Source organism: Onychomys torridus, chromosome 19, assembly GCF_903995425.1.
Source record: "Onychomys torridus chromosome 19, mOncTor1.1, whole genome shotgun sequence".
NCBI classification, from domain to species: Eukaryota; Metazoa; Chordata; class Mammalia; order Rodentia; family Cricetidae; genus Onychomys; species Onychomys torridus.
In genome coordinates, this window is record NC_050461.1 from 18,213,222 (window position 1) to 18,233,992 (window position 20,771).

The window sequence follows — 20,771 nt, forward strand, 5'->3', positions numbered from 1 at the left end:
TCAGGTTAAGATGAGGTTATGAGGGATTAGTGTTTGACGTAAGCAACAAATAACTCTCTAGTGTGCTAACTACTATTTCCTGGAGAAGTCAGTTCACTCTGACTAAAAGAGCGTAAAGTCCTTTCTAGTATGTCTGGACCCTTTCAGCATGGCGACCATAACAGCAAAGGCATCAGTCCAAAAAACCAGTTTGAGATGCAACCTTCACATAAAGGTTTTTACACTATCTCACTTTCCTATGCTAAGAGAACCCCAGTGAAAAAACACAGCTGCTAGGCACAAAGCAGGATTCCCAAAAATCCCTTAACTATACAAAATAAAAAACTTTGATGGTGTATTAAGACACACACATGCTTGCAACACCATATGCACACACATGCTAAGTGTTCCAGTGTGACAAACAGTGCTATGCTTGTCCCAGCTACTTGATTGAGAATCTGAAGCAGGAGGAGCCCTTACTCTTAAGAGCTTGAGGTTAGTATGGGTAATGTGGCCAGATAGCACCGCCTTACCCAAAGGTTGCAGGTTTAAGCAACATGAGCAAGGAATGAATTGATGGTCTTCCTCAACATCTACTGAGAAGGTTCTCTTTGGTTACCAACATGATGCAAATTTTTGTGAACTCTAGACTTCCCTAGTATTTTTATCTGTTTATAGTCTCATTTTAATAAGCCTTTACATTGCAGAAATCACCTGGCTCCTTCCCACTTTTGTAACAATTCCCAATTATAATGGAAAATGTATGAGCTATGCTATGTCATATGTGCCCATCATGTGAAAAGAGTGTATAATGTTTAACCTGAATGCAAAAGGTAACTTGGGTAATAAGCATAGAAATATGGAACAATTAAGTCTATAGTTCTTATTTTTGAAAGAATTATTACTCTTTAGTATGTACAAAGCAATATGTTAAAAAAAAAATCCCAGAGAAACTCCCTGTAGTCTTATAGGCAGGATAGATTCTGAGCAGTCTACACTAACATCATTAAGGGAAATCACGATCCAAATCAAAGTCCTTTCCGAATCAACAACCTAAAGTGACTTGAGAGATGAGAAAGGGAGAAAGAGAGCAAACACAGATTCTTTATGAGTTCTAGAAAATGATGCTGTAAGAAAGGTACTGACCATCTTAAGGTAAAATCTGCAATGGTTCCAGAGACAGGGCCAGAATATATAAATGATGGTTGTAGCTGAAAGACTCATATCCTATGGGATCACATTTGAAAGTGCTAGAACCAAGGAATAAAGACAAGGTAAGTGTTTCCCTAAGAATGGAATTCAAAGTAGTTGTACCTTTAATTTTTAGTAGAATTTGTGATTATTCCTTTTCACACTTAACATTATCTGCTGCTAATTAATATTGTGTCATGCCATAGATCTCTAGAATTTTTTCCTAAAGAGTTTTGCATTTGGCATTTACTTGACATTTTGCATCAGGAAGGTTAACAGGATTCTAGTTAGAGGTAATGAATTTAAGACTCTAAAAGCTGTTAACCAAAATACTAGATGAGCTACTGTTGGAACGAATCCAACTTCCTTAAATAGTTCAGTGATACAGAATGAGTCGTATAAGAATGAACAAGAGAGTCCAGTGGCATCTGAGGAGCACCTCCCCTGGCTCTCACCACAACACCGATGACAGAAAAACACTAGTCACTAGGCCGCACAGAGCTGCCAACTCAAAAGCACCTTGCTGTGTTACTGTCACAATGAAAGCACAAACTACAAAGAATCAAGACATGAATATATATTCACAATTGGGAAGTATATAATCTTTAGAGAAGTTATGCAGGCTAAACTGAGCCTAGATAGCAAGCACTAGCCACACATAACTATGTCCTATGTCCTTGGAGCCTTTGAAGTCCTGTGGAGAAGAACTCATCAGGCCATTTTGTCTACATACCTCAGCTACTATTTTCTAGAACTTGCCTCAAGACCCATTCTTGGTATATTCCTTAAGTGATTTTGTCCTCAATACACTTCTGGACAGGCCCCATGCTGGACCACTCACCAAGCACATACCACCAGTCTCCTCTGTGTTGACTGCTTTGGAGGAAGAGCCAACCAATCCGAGACTGCCACCAGACCAAGATATGCCAACTCATAAGCTGCTTAGGGGCCCTGGGGCTGTTCTGATATACACCTTTTACTAAGAATGATAGTATCTAGCTGGACCTCTCTTGAAGATATCCAAAGTGGTTCCAGGAAGGAAAGCTCCACTACTAAGGATAATGAAAGAGTTGGTACTATAGTGACAATGAGGTATACAGCTGCTATTTTACATCTACTTTAACAAAATCCCACCCCAAATCATGGTACAGAAATGCAGTTCACTATTAAAAAAGTCTAGGAGTATGTGCTCACAGTTAAGTTTTCTCTCAATTTGACACAAGCTAGAGTCATTTGAGAAGGAACCTCATTTCCCCTCAATTAGGTAGATTGGCTTACCGGAATGTCTGTGGGGGATTTTCTTGATTAATGATTGATGTGGGAGGGCCCAGCCCAGTGTGGGTGGTAACACTCCTGGGCAGGTGGTCCTGGGGTGTGTAAGAAAGCAGCCTGAGCAAGCCATGCAGAACAAGGCAGTAAGTGGCACTCTTCCATGGCCCCTGCTTCAGTTCCTGCTTCGAATTCCTGCCCTGACTCTCCTCTATGCTAACTGGATCACAACTATAAGCTGACATAACCCCTCTCTCCACAACTTGCTTTAGTTCATAGTGTTTTAGCACTGCAACAGAAGCCCAATAAGATACATGTCCAAATAGCAAACCATGGAGCTGGAACCCCATACAGCCAGGCTAGCTCTGGACTCTATTCCATTGTTACAGTAATTCTGAATATGTCCACTGCATCCTTGTGGTCACTAAAAGTGGGAGCATTTGATGTTGGCTTCTGAACTTGCTCTGTCTAGAATACATCATGTTCTACATCTCATCATATATGTAAAACCACAATTTATGTCTATATTCTACAGAAAACCAGCCAATAGCTGAATAAGCTACCATTCAATCTGTAGGTTAGTTCATAATTTATTATGTCTCATAGGCGTTATATTAAAGGTTATGTTCTAAGTGACCTCATTAGATACTTGAATTTTTCTTTCTCTCTTTCTTTCTCTCTCTCTCTGTCTCTGTCTCTCTCTCTCCCTCTCTTTCTTTCTTTCTTCGTTTCTTTCTTTGTTTTTTTTTTTTTTTTTTTTTTTTTTTTTTTTTTTTTTTTTTTTTTTTTTTTTTTTTCCGAGACAGGGTTTCTCTGTGTAGCTTTGTGCCTTTCCTGGATCTCTCTCTGTAGCCCAGGCTGGCCTCGAACTCACAAAGATCCGCCTGGCTCTGCCTCCCGAGTGCTGGGATTAAAGGCGTGTGCCACCACTGCCCGGCAATACTTGAATTTCTTACATACATTTTTCTTCTCTAAACTTGAAGACTTTCATAATCCTATAGTCAACCGACCCAACATCCAAGCAGCTGTCACCACTGGAAAGTCTTTTCTGTACTGTTTGTAAACATCCTCTAAATTTCCTAGTCTTTGATACCAAAGGATACACACAGTCTTTTATAACCTGAAAGTCTGACATTTTAAAAAAATCTTAATTCTTTAATAATTTCATACATATACATAATGTATTTTGATCAACTTCATCTCATTACTGCTTCTTACCCCTCGAGCTCCCTCTAAACTCGTTTCCAACAAGGTGTTCTACTTTCACATCTTTTAAAATTTATTTTTATTTTTTTATGAGTCACCAGGTTTAATTAAAGTTGCATGCACGGGTGTGAGGCCAGAACAAGTCTAATAGTGTTTCTATATTTGAGCTCTTCAAAGTAATTATTTAATTGTTTCTAATTATTTTATAACTATAGTTCAGAAAAAGCAGGGATGATATGTTAAAATGTTTAGCAAAAGTTAATAATATAACACAAACAACAAGAACAATAATTACAAAAAATACAGCATTGGATTTCTACGTTCCCATAGAATAATAGCAACTTTTTGTATCAAAGCTTCAAAATTATTCTCCAAACACATTACAGATAATCAAGAAAAATTAATCCATGAAACAAAACCCCTAAAATCAAAACTAAAACTAAGAGAGATAAAATATTATGAACTTCAATGTACATGCAAACACACCTTTAATTTAGCATTCAGGAGGGAGAGGCCAGCCTGCTCTACAGAGTGAGTTCCAAGATAGGCAGGGGGGAAAAGAGAAACCCTATCTTGAAAAACCTAAAACCCCAAAACAATAACAACAAAAGACAATGGAAACCAGCTAACCGAACTCCATAGGACACACTAGAGTAGAAACCTCAGGTGTGACTAAGAGCCTCTGGGGTGCCAGGAGGTTACCAGCTCTGCTCTACCCTGACTTTTGCCTGGCTGGCTGTTCTATGCCCTCACAGGCACAGAAACTGTGGAGCCAGATGACCTGGCCGGAAACAGCTGAAGCCTTTAGACAAAGTGAGTCCTTAAGTGGATTTTTCTCAGCACTGCCTATACAAACTCTAACAATATATATACCCTTAGCAGAATCGATCTAAAGTACAAAACTACTTCAAAGAAAGCCTGAATATAATTTTTTTCATTTATTAATATAATGATGTTGATGCAATTACTATGAAGGTATTTTGGAGACTCAACTGAGTGCAGAAATATGGAGAATACTGTAAACACCTTCACATATACACTTAAAATAATTTTGAAGAGTCCTTAAGTAGCCTCCCTTCTAGAACAAGAGCATATGAGCTAGATGTCAAAGCAGTGCCTAAGTATGGGAGGGCACTTAGCATGAATAAGCTATACACTTCAAGATGGTTGAGATGGTAAGTTTTATGTTGTGTGTACATAGTCGTATTTAGGAATAAAATAGTGTATCCCAGTAGCTCTAGCTTCTATCCATTGACTGTATGTCAGGCACTGAGCCAGGAGGTAGACATATGCATACTTCAAGTTCAGAAGAACCTGGTGTCAGAAGCAGCTACACCATCATGGCTGCCTAAACATGACAGCAACAAGGATGACATCAACAGGCATGCTAAGATGGAAAGGGAAAAGCTCAGGAGGCCTCCACCCTCGACAAAGAACTGTCAGTGATTAGGGGGTTCTGAGAGCAGGAGATAGGTTTTTCTCTAGGGGACAGACACACAGTTAGTTATCTAACATCAAATAGTCAGCCCTGAAAACACATACACAGAAATAACATACAGATTAAGCAGACTGTATGTATGTATTTAGGGGTGTGTGTGTGTGTGTGTGTGTGTGTGTGTGTGTGTGTGTGTGTGTGGTGGTAGTGGTGGTAGTGGTGGTGGTGGTGTGTGTGAAAAAAAAAATGAGGACATGAATTTGGAAGAGGAGTGTGGGCATGCATGAGTGGGTTTGCAGGAAAGAAAGGAAAGAGGGAAATGGCATAATTCTATTATTCATAAAATGTTAAAAAAAAAAAAATAACAACAGCCGACAGTAGTGATGCACACCTTTAACCCCAGCACTCGGGAGGCAGAGGCAGGCGGATCTCTGAGTTCTCGAGGCTAGTCTGGTCTATGGAGCAAGTTCCAGGACAGCCAGGGCTACACAAAGAAACCCTATCTTCAAAAAAACAAACAAAAAGAATGAAAAAACAACAGCAAAAGAAGATCTTGGAAGGAAGGGCCATGGCATTGATTTACAGAGAATAAAGACAGGCCCATCACACAAGGTCAAAAACCCATTAGGTTACCATTGATGCCAGCTGTCTTTGAGATAGGAACTTTTACTCTCTACAATAACCATTGTGACTTTCTATAGTATGTCTACAATTCAGGTGTGCTTTATTTTAAATAAGCTGTTGTCCATGTTGAATATTGCTTGCTTCTGAGTGATGAGAGAGGAAGTGATTTTGTAGAAAATTAAAGAAAAAAATCATGTGGGAGGAAAGGTGTTTGGCCTCTTGGAAGCATCTGCTCTGCCTGGGAGTTTTCATTTCAAGCCATTCCTTTTGAAGGAAAATGTGATTAAACCCTCGCTGTAATGACTGTTCTGTTTTTTAACGAAATTTAAAATTTAAGGTATGAGAAACGTTAAGCCCAGCTGAGAATTCCAGGTCGGCATGCACTATAAACACAATGCTCAGAATCAAAATCAGTTACCTCTTGAATGCACGTTAACATGTGGATCCTTCCGTCCCAGAAAACAGACTGGAAAAGTTACTAAATTCAGAGAACACAGTAATTCCAGCTTTGCTATCATAATGTGATTACAATTATCTTTAATCAATAAAAAAGAATCATTTTCAATATAGAGAAATCAAATATAAAAAACACATAATTACATACTATGTAGTGTTACGAATTGAGTCTTTTAAAATACATGCTAACAGTATAATAGTATACATGTCTTTATGTGTGGAGGCCCACAAAAGTTTCCCAGTGAAATTGGAGCTTGCTTTACCCAGCAGAGCTACATTATAGGACTGCTTGACCATGTGTGTGGTTACCAGGTGATTGAAAGGTTTGCACTTGGCTGTGCTAGGGGGAGGTCTTTTGCTCCACTCCATGGTATTCCTATAAATAGCCCTTTAGAAAAAGCAGAAGGGATTGGTGGATAATGATCCAGGCCCTCCTGAGGCTATCCTGTGTTTCTATTTGTCTCTCTCCCCTCTATCCTTCTATCTAAATATTTCTCTCTCCTCCCTCCTCAAGAGTACCCTGGGGAAAAAGTGGGAGCAGGCCTCCCACAGAGAAATGGGCAGGCCCCCCACATTTATGAATCCCAGAATAGTTATGCAGGGAAGAGTGCCAACAATATCAACACAAGAAGAGTGATTAAGACCCAGTTTAGTTGTAATAACTAGAGAAGAGTGATCCTTGAACTATTACTCCTTGACTATAGTAAATTACATCAATCTGTAAATGTTTACATTATTATTTTATGTATATAGGTGTTTTATCTGCATGTTCATCCTTGCACCACCTGTGTGCCTAATGCCTTGGAGGCCAGAAAAGGACTTTGGATCCCCTGGAACTGGAGTTACAGATGTTGTGAGCCACCACATGGGTGCTGGGAATCAAACCTGGGTCCTCTTGAAGAGCAGCGGATGTTCTTAACCAATGAGCCATCGCTCCAATCCCTATAATACTCTTCAGACAAAATAAATATGCTAAATTGCTTTGTAAAAGTAAAAATTCTTTTAAAAATGTAAAAAGGCCAGAAGGCTAAAATACTAATTGTGGTGAGTGCCTCCATTCAAGGAAGTATTCACACTGGATTGAAGTCAAGACAGGTCAGAAATACAAGGGGGGGGGGGATTTTACCTTAAACCATAGTACAAATGTTTTTGTATAACCTATCTTCACTCTGCCCAGGGTGTGGTGATCTACACAGGAAACCCCAGTGAACAATTCATTAAAACAGAATGTTCAAGCTGCTGCTTAGGCAAACTGCCTTAATACATGTTAGATATCTGTTCTAGTTTACAGAAGAAACAATAAAAAACTGCCCAGAAGAAGCAACAAAGGTTTCTAATACTCTAAGGGGAGTCCTCTTTTTCTCCTCAGACAAGGAAATCCAATCTGAAAATTAGTCTTCAAAGTATTTCCTTTGGGAGACGTTATTTCAGTTACAACAGGGCAACTGTGGGTAAGTCTACCAGCGTCTCAGACCACGTTACTTCCTTCCACCTCCTTCAATCTCTTCTTCTGTGGTACTTTTCTAGGTAGGTTTACTACAGAAGCTGTGAACTCTGTTCATACACGGACACCAATCAGGAAGAGGAAGTGTGCAGAAACCTCAGCAGCAACCTGACAGTGATTTGGGGGCAAATTCTTGAGTTTCCATGCTTTTAGAACTAAGGATTACTGTGGTATAATTTACACAATATGAAAATGACATCCCTTTAAGATGTCTTTCTGTGGTCTTTTCTCTTCCTTAACCCCCCAGCAAACATAGACCCGATCTCTCCTCAGCTTTGCCTTTTCTAGAATTTCATATATGGATGGAACCATGTCTATAAAAAGCTGCTATAAACCATGTTGTACAAGTTCCTTTTTGCATGTGGATATCAAATTATTCTAGCATATTTATTTCATTGACATAATTTTTAAAAATTAGTTCTACATTGACATACAAAGTCACACGGTTCTTTCTTTTCCCCCATATCTATCAGTCACACTTTGGTCTAAATGTCCCCTTCCCTCATCGCCCTGCCATGTCCCTCCTGCTGTCCCCTTCCCTCTTCAAACAGTCCTCTCTGCTGTCACGTCCCACGGTTTCCATTTCCCACCTTTCCCCGTCCTACTCTGGTAAGATTTCTTCCTCCCTTCCCACGTAAGTGAAAGCATGTGGTACTGGACTTTGAGTCTGGCTTATTTTGCTTAACACAATAATGTACAGTTCTATTCATTTTCCTGTAAATGGCATGATTCATTTTTTCATTATGACTAAATAAAATGCCATTGTGTATATAGTAGCACATTTTCTTCATTCATTCACCTGTTGATGGACTTCCATTTCCAAGATTGTGAGTAGTGCAGCAATAAATATGGATGTGTAAGTATCTTTACTGTATATGACTCTTCTAAGTATATACCCAAGAAAGGGAGAGCTGGATCATATGCTTTTCCATATTTATCCTTTCCAAATTGTTTTGATGTATAGTTTATATGTCTTTCTTTGTAAAATTTAAAATCAGCTTATCAACTAGAAACTCCTAGTATTCTAACTGGAGCAGCATGAAGCCTATAAAATGGTTTGGGAAGATGCATCATAACAGCATTACCTTCTGATAGGCGAAGCAAAGTGTGCCTCCCTGGTCTTATAATGCTTTATGGTTTTTAGGTATCATCTTAGAAGATACTTCACTAGATTTATCTCTATTACACTCCAAGAATCTTTCAAAATCCCTAATAATTAATATGCCCTGAACATACACCATTTTTATGGAAAGAATACGTTGAGTCTTGTGTTGAAAGAGAGCCATAAATAGCTCCTACTGAGCTAAGTCAGTCCATGTGAATGAGGACAGCCCCATAAGCCAGGTGGTAGACTGTTTAGGAAGAAGTAGGAGATGTGGCCTTGATAGGGGAGGTGTGTCACTAGAGGAGGGCTTTGAGGTTTCAAAAGCCCTCTCCAGGCCCAGTCTTGCTCTCTCTCTCTGCCTGCTGCCTGAGGATCAGGATCTAAGCTCTTAGCTACTATTCCAGCGCCATGCCTGCCTGCCTGCCTGCCTTGCACTGTGCTTCCCTGTATAACAGGCTAGCCCTCTGAAATTATAAGCAAGCCCTCAGTTAAATACTGCACTGGTCATGGTGTCTCTAACATAGAAAAAAGTATACTAAGAAAGTCTACTTTCATACTTTATTTTTAACATTTCTTTTTCTCAATAATTCACTGTTATTTCCTTGTTAACTTTTCTTTTAAAGATTTATTTAATTATTATGTATACAGCATGTATGCCTGCAGGCCAGAAGAGGGCACCAGATCTCATTATGGATGGTTGTGAGCCACCATGTGGTTGCTGGGAATTGAACTCAGGACCTCTGGAAGAGCAGTCAGTGCTCTTAACCTCTGAGCCATCTCTCCAGCCCTCCTTGTTAACTTCTATAGTCTAGTAAGAAAAACCTTGTACTTGGAGAGTAATAATTGATAACCCCTTGAATGTACCAACAAGCTTTCCATTTTCCTTGAATTTATGGTGAATAATCTTTCTACTTCCATAGACTTTAAAGAACAGAAATGCTTACCCAGCCTTAGCGACACTTATGGTTTGTTGCTCCATTGCTTCATGAATACTGGTTCTGTCATGCTCTTTGAGGCTGTTAAATTCGTCAATACAGCAAAGGCCAGCATCTGCAAGCACCAAGGCCCCAGCCTCCAAATTCCACTCTCCTGAATCCTTTACAGCTGTTACTGTCAGACCTGAGAAAACAAGGAAGTTACATCAACTTTTATTTTCCAAAGTGTATCTCCTATCAACGAAACAGAAAAGCACAGTCAAGGCTCTCATTTGCACTCAAGATGGACAGCACCAGGATGCTAAGCCAGGTGTCTAGGTGCTGGAAGCCCTCAGAAGTGCTTATGTTCTGTAAATAGTCTAATGTCTGAGCTAGTATTTTGTGGCAACTAAGTCTCTAAAATCTTCCATTTGTTTGTTCAGTTGTATTAAATGGTAATCATGTAATTGTTTTAAACCTTCCATTTGTTTGTTCAGTTGTATTAAATAGTAATCATGTAATTGTTTTAAACCCTGTCCTACCATTTCAACATCTCTGCGAAACAGGAATCTGAACCTGATCATTGTTCTGTCCTTTCAGATTATGGTTCTGCCTTGGGCCACACTTCTGAGTTTGTTGTTGAAAGGTAAACACAGAAAAGGAATGGTCTTTTGTCTTGTGGTGTTGAGTTGGGACCTAGCTGGAGCATTCCGAAGCCCTTTACTGAGCTGTACACCTTGTCTGTGTATTTTACAAGTGCTTCTCAGCTTGGGGGTTTCTTTTTCTTTTCCTTCTTTCCCACCTTGGGTGCTATGGGATGGCTGAAGGAAGCTGAAACCAGATATCCTCCTCCCAGATAGAGTAAGCTCTGGTAAAATCGTTTCTCCTGAGGACAGGCCTTGTTAAGAAGAGCAAATCTTGCATATTTTAAACAGTCCTTTCCTCTGCTGCTGGAAGCAGAAAGGGGCTCCTGTCTTCATTGTGAGATTATATCTTCTAGAGGTAAAACTTATGGGAGTGTGGTGTCCCCTGTGGCTGGGACCTGTGACTTTTAACTCCAACTGGTCACTTTATGCTCCTAGCAAGCCTCAGTTATGGTTGAGGACTTTGTATTCCTTTGTTGGTTTTTGGTTTTGTTTCTTTGGGTACTTGTTTGAAGAGGTTCAGCCAAGCAATTTGTAATTCTCAGCATCCCCCTGACTGCCTCCAGCTCTAGCCAGTGTTTTGTCCCGTGTCCTCATCTCTTTGATGGGTCAGAAAGGGTAATTCTTCAGTTTGTTCATTCTTACACTCATCAAATAAAGTAGTGACTTTTCTCCCTACATGTAGGGCTGGAAAAGAGAAGAACTTCCCATTTCTTCTTGTGTCTTCTCCTATTAGTTTTATAGTGTTATAATATATCTTATATTTATCTCTACCAGTTTTGAATTACTTCATGTGACGTATTAGTTAGGGTAAACGTGACCTAATGACAGCACTTTTATAACTAGTGTCAAACTGCTAAGAGTACTTCCTTTTCGAAGTTCAGTGTAAGGTGTACTATTGTGCCCTCTCCTTATTTCTTCATACTTGCACCTTAGGACTTCTCTTTTTATTTTCTCCCCACCTTGGTCAGCCTGGCCAGAAATGTATTCATTTTTATCAGCAGCAGCCATTGTAAGTATTCACCATGTGCCATATTCCTTTTAGTTAACTTTCCACGCATTCCATTTACATGTTTAGACTCACTGTTTTTTTTACAGATAAATAAACTGAGGCTGCTATATACTAGGAAACTTACCTGCAGTCTAGTAGCCAGGGTGACATAGGATTCAAATCAAATGTAGCTGACTCATTTTTAACCACTTTGCTTTATTGACTAGTGAGTCCATAATAGGTGAGTCAGAATCCAACCATACATATGAGGAGCTGTGACCTCCTCAATATCGTGACTGGAAACATGCTTATCATTTCCATCGGTGTTAACAACTGTTTGCTGTTTTGCGTCCACCTCTATAAGAGCATGAGATACTATTGGGTACTCCTAAAAGATCAGACTGCTAAGTCAGGGCACCTATAAGGACATTGGAAACAACCTAGGTGCCCCTCAACAGAAGAATGGATAAAGAAAATGTGGTACATTTACACAATGGAGTATTACTCAAACATTAAAAGAAATGACATCATGAAATTTACAGACAAATGGATAGAACTAGAAAAAAAAAACATGCTGAGTAAAGTAACACAGACTCAGAAAGATAAATATGGTATGCATTTGCTTATATGTGGATATCAGCCATTAGATACATGATAAGCAAATTACAATCCATAGACCCAGAGAGGTTAGCTCTAGAGGAAGGGACTAGGAGGTACACATGGATCTCTCTAGAAGGGGAAACAGATTTTATGGGTGGACTGGGTGTGGTGTAAGGACAGGAACAGGAGGATCAGGTGGTGAGGGGGAGGGGAGATGGTGTTTTGAGAGGGATTTAGAGAGAGAAAGCTAGAATTGAGGGGCATTTTGAGGGATGGTATGAAAACCTTTAGCGTTCCTAAAATGTCTAGTTTTACTACATTGACAGCAAACTCCATATGGAGTTTCTTCAATGGCCATCATGTCTCACTGTCATGAAAAACCTTGTTATTAAAACATCTTAAATGTCATATTCTGTAGATCTCTGAAGTGTTTGAAGACTATCTATCTATGTAAAATATATCTGTTTGACCTTGAAAACATATCCAACATGACTACAAGTTTGATTGTTATAGGTGACTAACTTCTAACCTGCATTTCTTTATTATCCTAAATAGTTTGCAACAATAACTTTCAAGGACTAGAAATTTACAGCATTCACAAATAAGGTTATAATCACACTAGAGTCCTCATTCCTTATCATTTAGAGTAGGAATTGGTATTTGTCAAAGAAAGCATACAAAGGTATTTTATGCAATGCAGAAGTAACCTAAAGTCCTTTCCAATCCTGTGACTCTTAGTACAGAAGGGCTCCTTTGGTGTTCCTTGAAATTTATGGTAAACAGTTAAAACCTAAGATGCATACTTATTTTTTAATAACATTTCTTAATTTGTTGAATTTCAGATACACAAAGAAAACAGTTTTTATTTTGAGAGGCAAAGGGGAATGGGGTGTTTTTAATGCTGAAAACACAGTATAAATATTAAGTATTTAGCATGCCAAATGCTTATATTCAGGATGGCGTTACTTTTACACTTTGGGAATTTAATGCAAGAACAGGAAGGCAGAAAACAACCAATGAGCAAGGGGAGAATCCCAACTCATCGTGTGTGTGTGTGTGTGTGTGTGTGTGTGTGTGTGTGTGTGTTAAGGATGCTTGTATTTATCGATTCAGCAAGCTAATATCAAAGCATGTGTTTAAACATATAACATGCTCAAATATCGTGCTTGCCAAGGATTAATGTAATGGTATAATAATGGTTATAATATTCTCTAACTCCCTTGAGGTACTTCTGTAGTAGATAGGTGTCCTGTCTATGACCTTGAAGCACCACCCCTAGAGATGCAGCAGGCTACTGCACTACCTGCCTATGACCTTGAAGTACATGTCCCTGGGGTGTGGCCTCGCTGGGACCCTTAATACATGAGATGCACGTAAGCTGGAAGGCCAGAACAGCAGTCTGGAACCTGTGACTATTCTGTGCTGTCCAGTGAGTTTTTCCCTTAATAAATTCCTTTGCCCTTTAAAAAGACTCAGTGGATTTCTCACCATATACTTCAATCCTGCTTTCTTTGTGAAACAGATTACTAAGAACATTTCCTTCCTCATTGGCACTTCCCAAGTAGCATCTTTAGTCAATACATGCTATGTAGTTTTTTTATAAAATGACACCTGTCAGAGGCAGTCATACACTTGGAAAAATTTTGTCCTTTGCAGAACAAAATTAAGGTTGCTCAATGAAGTGTTTGGCACTTTCCACAAGTTAACAAACAATAACAGGGCACCCATTTTCCTGTCGTTTGCATCCTAAGGTAACAGCGGGGGAAAATTTAGTACACAAAAAGTCAGTGACACTGTAAGGAAGACTCCTTGAAAACATGAAAGGGGGTCACTGGCAGCAAAGGCTCCTGGTAAACCAGTTATGACAGCTGCACAAACAACTCAGCAATGCAAACAGGATTAAATCTGTCACAGCAGGGACCTCACTCCTGGAATGGGAGTGAAGAGCTTCGGCGGGCAGCATGCGCCACAGTGAAACAAGCGTCACTAATAGAAACGATTTCTCAAAACTGGATAGTTATGCTTTCTGAAATGTGAAAGAAGTTCCCGAGAAGCTTTTATGCAAAAATGCCTAAAACTTTGTGCGGATGGCTGTTCTGGGTGTGTGACAAACTTCTCTGTATGCTTCCCTTTCTCTCCCAACTCAACACTAACACACACACACACACACACACACACACACACACACACACACTCAAATGGAAGCTTTGAGCTGGTAAATGTGTTCCAAAAAGTACCACTTCTCACACCTCAGCTCTTAGGGATGTACCTCACCAGAAAGGATAGATATAAGTTGGCTTCCTCCAAATAGTGCAGGCATGTCTTAACATAAGTAAATAGATAAACGTAATCTACCACGTAAAGAGACAAACCTCATGATGATCTCATTAGACAAAAAGGGCCTTTGACAAAACCCAGTTTCTCTTCATGATAAAAGTCCTGGAGAACTAGGGATACAGAGGACATTCCTCAACATAATAAAGATGATTCACAGCAAGCCCATGGCCAACTTCATCTTAAACAGAGAAATTCAAAGCATTTCTACTAAAATCAGGAACAAAACAAGGATGCCCACTCTCTCCATACTTATTCAATATAGTTAGAGTACTTGAAGTCGTAACTAGAGCAGGGAGACAACCCCCGCCCAAGAAGGTCAAAGGGATTCAAATAGGAAAAGAAGAAGGCAAAGCACTCTGTGTACAGATGATATGATTGTATGTATAAATGATCCTAAAAACTCCACAAGGAAACTTTTATAGTTGACTAACAACTTCAGCAAAGTAGCCCCCAAACAGCATCTTTCTTACATATATGAATGACAAACAGACTAAGGAAGAAATAAAGAAAAACAAATCTTGTGATACTCTAACCAAGCAAGTGAAAGGCTGCTATGATAAAAACTTTAAGAAACGGAAAAAAGAAATTGAAGAAGGTATCAGGACATGGAAAGATCTCCCCACAGACTCAATACAATCCTCATCAAGACTCCAACACACTCTTCACAGAAATTGAAAACACAATATTCAAGTTCATAGAAAAACATAAAAAAGAAAAACAAGGTAACTAAAACAATCGCGAATAATATAAAAACTGCCGGAAGTATCACCATCCAAGATTTCCTGCTGTATTACAGAGCTACTGTACTAAAAATAGCATAGTATTGGCATTAAAATACACATTGACGAATAGTATTAACTGAGCACCCAGCCAATTCCACACCTGAGTTTTGACAAAGAAGTCACAGTATACATTGCAGAAAAGACAGTATCGTCACCCAGTGGTGCTGGTCAAACTGGAAAGCCCCGTGTACAAGAATGTACACAGATCCCTATCTATCACTTACACAAACCCAAATCCAAATGGATCAAGGATGTCATAAGACCAGTTACCCTGAATCCGACAGGAGAGAAAGGGGAATAGGCTTGAACTCACTGGCACAGAAATGACTTTCTTAACAGGTCCTCAACAGCACAGGCACGGATATCAACAATTACCATGTGGGGCCTCGTGAAAGCAAAAGGACACCATTATTTGAGCAAAGCAGCAGCCCACAGAATGTGATAAAAAAAATCTCTACCAATTATAGAGGGTGGGTATCCAGAACATATAAGGAACCAAAGAATCCTGCATATCAAGGAAACAAACAAATCAATACAAATTTGCGTATAGAACCAAATATTTTCTCAAAAGATGAAGCACAAATAGCTAAGAAAAACTTTAAAAAATGTTCATCCTTAGCCATCAGGAAAATGCAAATCAAAGCTACTTTGAGATTTCATCTTATACCAATCAGAATGGCCAAGATCAATAAAACAAATAACAGCACATGCTGGCAAAGATGTGGGAAAGTGGAACATTCACTTATTGCTAGTGGAAGTGAAAACTGGCTTAGCCACTACGGAAATCAAGATGGCACTTTCTCAGGAAGCTGGGAATAGAGCTACCTCAAGCTTTAGCTATACCACTACTGGCCACATACCCAAAGGACTCTATATCCAACTATAGAGACACTTGCTCATCCATGTAGATTGCTGCTCTATTCATAATAGCTACAGATTAGAAACCTCCTAGATGCCCATCAACTGATGAAGGGATAATGAAAATGTAGTACATTTACATAACTGAATACTATTCAGCTATTAAGAAAAATGAAATTATAATATATACAGGTAAATGGTTGAGTGAGGTTACCAGATTCCAAAAGACAAATACTACATGTTATATATGAGTGTTGGCTTTTAAGCTTTAGATATGTGTTTTCCAATCCAAATAACCACAGATGTTAGGTAGTTAGTAAGGAGTCATGGGGGGGATTGTCCAAAGGAAAAATAGAGAGGGGTCTCATAGATCCTCCCAAATATCACAGTAACCTATTGGTTACTCTCCATAACCTGATGGTAGGACCCTATTGTTGAAGACACTGTTTACTTTTGTCATTGAACATGAAGAAATCAAGGTGGTGCCTAGCTAAAAACATTACCCCTACCGACTGGAATTCATGGTGCTGGAAGGTACTTTGCATGCTACTGGAGTAGAAAAGTAATCAGTATCACCCAGCTACAAATCTATGACCTACAAGAGCAACCTACCTACAAGATATACTGGTGCTACAGTGGTACAATTCTTACGGAAGTAACCAACCACTTTCTGATTGGATTTGAGGCCACTCCATGAGATGGAATCAGTATCTGACACTGCTAATGTGGCCAAGAACTTGAGACTAGCTAGGGCATGGGCCCTAGGGAAAAACCCAGTACTGTTATTCTGCTAAAGGAACATAGTGATGACTCCAAATGATCAGTACATCACTCAGGCCTCATCAGAAAAGCTTCTTCCTACGGTAGATAACTAACAAGAGACCCACAACTGGACAATGTGAAAAGAGTAAAACTTTGGAGCACTCTATCCTAAATGGGGTGTCTCTGTTAAACCTTTCCTCTCAAGGCCTGGGGATCTATGCAGAAGAGGAGGCAGAAAGACTGTAGGAGCCAGAGGTGGTGGATGACTTCAAGGGAACAGCATCTTCCAGACACAACAGGGAAGATACACATATAAACCCACAGAGACTGTCACGGCACACAGAAGACACGCACAGGTTCAGACCAGACACCATGTTCTAGAAGGGGAAGTGGATGTAATGCCCCACTCCTTACCAAGAAGCTATTTGCAACTGATACCTGCTGGCAAAGGAAAAACCAGTTTTCTCCCATGGAGTGTCACTGGACCTATCTACCATACTCCAGGGCAGCCCCAGGTCCAGAAGCAGTTGGCCAACACAAACTGCAGTCTGTGTCTTTAGTTTCATTTTTGTATTTTTTGTTTGTTTGTTTTATTGTGTTGCTTTATTTTGGTTTGTTTTTCAGAGAGAACATGAAGTTCTGTGGGTAGGGAGGTAGGAAGGGTCTGGGAGGAGTTGGGAGAGATGAAAAATATGACCTAAATATGTTGTATGAAAAAAGTAAACTAATTAAAAAAGAGAAAGGGTAGATGCTCTTCTTATATCATTCAAATTAAGAAAATGTCTCCATTTATTATAGCTTAAAACCACAGGAATGAATCCAACAAGCCAGGACAGAAGTTAAGACTGAAATCTACACGGTACTGCTGAAAAGTTCAAGGTGATAGGGTAAAGGAAGACATCCCACCTTTGCTAACTAGAAGACACTAGTGTTAAAATGGTAATTCTCCTCACAGGTGGGGCTGCAGTGACGACTTGGGTGTTAGGAATCCATACTCATTTTTCAGAAGGACTTGAGTTTACCATCCAGTAACCACATCAGGAGGCTTGGGACTAACTCTAACTCCGGTTCCAGTGAACCTGACACTTCCAGCTTCTGTGGACGCCTGTTCCCCCACACACAAACCACACAAACATACACACATGATTTAAAACTTTTGAAAACACTCAAAAATATGTACAGGTTGAATTCAATCTTTATCTACACTGAAGGTGGCTGCTTTGCAGAACTGACCAAGTGTCCTTAAAATCCTTAAGGCTCCCAAATAGCAAATCTTGAAAAACAGAGACCAAGTTGAAAGACTCCCATTTCCTTATTTCAAAACTGCCTGTAAGCTCCAGGAATCAGTGCAGTGTGGGAGCAGGTCAGCAGTACAACAGTCCATAAAGAAGCCCATGTATTTACAGCAAATCATGTTTTATACAAGAATTCTAAACTAATGGGGCTGGAGAGATATTCCCATATTTCAGAGTGCTTGCTGCTCTTCCAGAGGACCTGAGTTTGGCTCCAACCATCAACAGCAGGCGTCTCACAACTGTCTGTATGTAATTCCAGTTGCAGAGGATCTGGGATCCTCTTCTGCCCTCCGTGTGCACACACATGGCAGACACTCAGACACAGAAATAAAAATGTAAAAGAAAAAAAAAAAAAAAAGGATTCTATGCCAACTGACTAGGGAATGTATTCAACAGATGCTCCTGGATACTGGACACCCCCTGAAGAAATAAGATTTTGGATTCCAGGCTTTATACTGTATACAAAAATAATTTAAACTGTAATCAGAGACATAACTGTAAAGTGCCAAATATACACCACAGTAGAAAAAAAAGCACTACTGTAATCTTTATGACCTTGCAATAGGTAATAGTTTTGAGAAATTACAAACATAAGCCAATAAAATAGTTCACATACATGCACACACACACACGAAAGAGAGAGAGAGAGAGAGAGAGCGCACTTTTATTGTGAGAAAGACACCACCAAAATTATCAAATCACAGAAAATAATTAAATCCATGTATTGATAAGAGACTTGACTTATGTGAAGGTTATGTGAAGAGCATAACTAAAATACAAAGACAAATGAACCAACTGAAAATGACCTGAAGACAGCTCCTCAGAAGATACACAAATGTCCAGCATGCAACTGAGGACAACCGCTTTAGCCACTGGGGAAATACAAATCAAAATCCCTATGAAATATCCTTTATACATCAACATGGCTACAATCAAAATATATTTACTTTATTATTTTATGAGTGTTCTACTTACATTATGTGCACCATATATGTGCTTGATGTCCATGCAGGGCCAGAGGAGGGTTTTTTCTTTCTTTCTTTCTTTTTTTTAAGTTTTTTTTTATTTATTATGTATACAGTGTTCTGTCTGAATGTATGCCTGCAGGCCAGAAGAGGGCACCAGATCTCATTGTAGATGGTTGTGATGAATCACCATGTGGTTGCTGGGAATTGAACTCAGGACCTCTGGAAGAGCAGCCAGTGCTCTTAACCTCTGAGTCATCTCTCCAGCCCTCCAGAGGAGGGTTTTGTTGGTTCCCCTGAGACTGGAGTTATAGAGAGTTGTGAAATGTCATGAGGATGCTGGGAACTGAACCCAGATCCTCTGGAAGAGCAACCAGTACTCATAACTGCTGAGTCATCCCTGCAGACCCCTCAAAAACACATTACAGCAAATGTAGAGATTAGAACACTCGTATCTAGTAGGAATGTAAAATGGTGCAGATATTTTTGGAAATAATCTGGTAGCTCCTCAGAAGGAGTTCATGATCAGGTTCATCCCTAAGCATAAATGCAGAGAAATGAAAACAGCCATGTGCAAAAATTCTGCATACAAATGTTCCTAGCAATATTATATATAATAGACAAAAGTGGAAGCAACTCAAGTATCTGTTAACTGACAATGAATAAAATGAGTTATATCCATAAAATAGAAAGTGATTGGGTAACATAAACAGATTAAGTATGGATAAATGCTATATCACGAAAGAAAATATCAAAGACATATTTGAGAGATGCATATTATAGTCAGAATAGATAAATCTATAAAGTGCAACACTGGGTGTGATAGTTAAAGAAATACACACACACACACACACACACAGTCTTTTAAAGACACGCTGACTATGGAGCCTTGGCCGGCCTGGCACTCTCTATGTAGATCTGGTTGGCCCTGCACTCGCTGCCTGCCTCGGGCTTCTGGTGCTGGGATTAAAGCTCTACACCACCACACTCAGCTCTTCTTGTCTTTTGAGACAAGATTTTGCTATGCAGCCCAGGCTGCGCTTGAACTAGCCATCCTCCTGCCTCAGCCTTCTGAGTGCTGGGATTACAGGTATAAACTATCATGGCAGGCCCAAAAGTACCTTCTTGAGATGATGAAAATACTCCATAATTGCGGAGATGCTTACACAGTCCTGAATATCCTTTAAAAGTGATTAAGTTAGATACCTTAAATGAGGGAATATGTTATGAGTACATCTCAATTAAGCTGTATTTTTAAAAATATTGTGTAATCATACCAAAGGGTACTCGGACAACATCTACCAACTAATAACTCATCAGCTCAGTTGTGAAACCTGACCTCTTCACAGCCGTTCTAGTCTCCGCCTCTAAAAGGCCATGCATATGAGGCCCCCAGCCTTACAAAGCCTACTTGCTTAGTCTCTGCCAAATGTAACTCCATTTAATGTCATTTGTCTCTATAGCAACCAGCTAGAAAAAGCTGCTTTGTTTAGCAGTGACTTTGTACAAGCAGTGGTCTAGCCTAGAGATGTTTAAAGATCTGAGTCCTTTATTCATCACCCCCCAACCAGCACCCGCCCCCCACCCTTGCCCACCCAACAGTATCAGGTAAAGAGTAAGACCTGTGATGAGTGGGAAAGGCAAAGAAATAAAATATAAAGAAGGCATGATGAAGGAAGACTGAATTCGGGGATTAGAAAGACCCAATTTAGAAGAGGATGAGGAAGGAATGGTTAAGAAATTAGAAACAAAATAATTTCCAGACATTTCCATTAACACACTGGTTAAGGCACTAATAACAATAAAGCAAATTTCACCATTCACCTAATAATGCTGCTTTGGAAAACAGAATGC

The 20,771-nt window shown here is 39.5% G+C and overlaps 1 protein-coding gene across 1 annotated transcript in view; it reads right to left on the bottom strand.

Moving 5' to 3' along the window:
- The window catches only part of Mcm9 (minichromosome maintenance 9 homologous recombination repair factor), a 73,740-nt gene that overhangs the window by 17,599 nt on the left and 35,370 nt on the right, over positions 1-20,771 (bottom strand). The window contains exon 8 of the mRNA XM_036168677.1: positions 9,714-9,888. Coding sequence (XP_036024570.1) covers positions 9,714-9,888 — 175 coding nt within the window. The remainder of the gene's footprint in view (positions 1-9,713; positions 9,889-20,771) is intronic.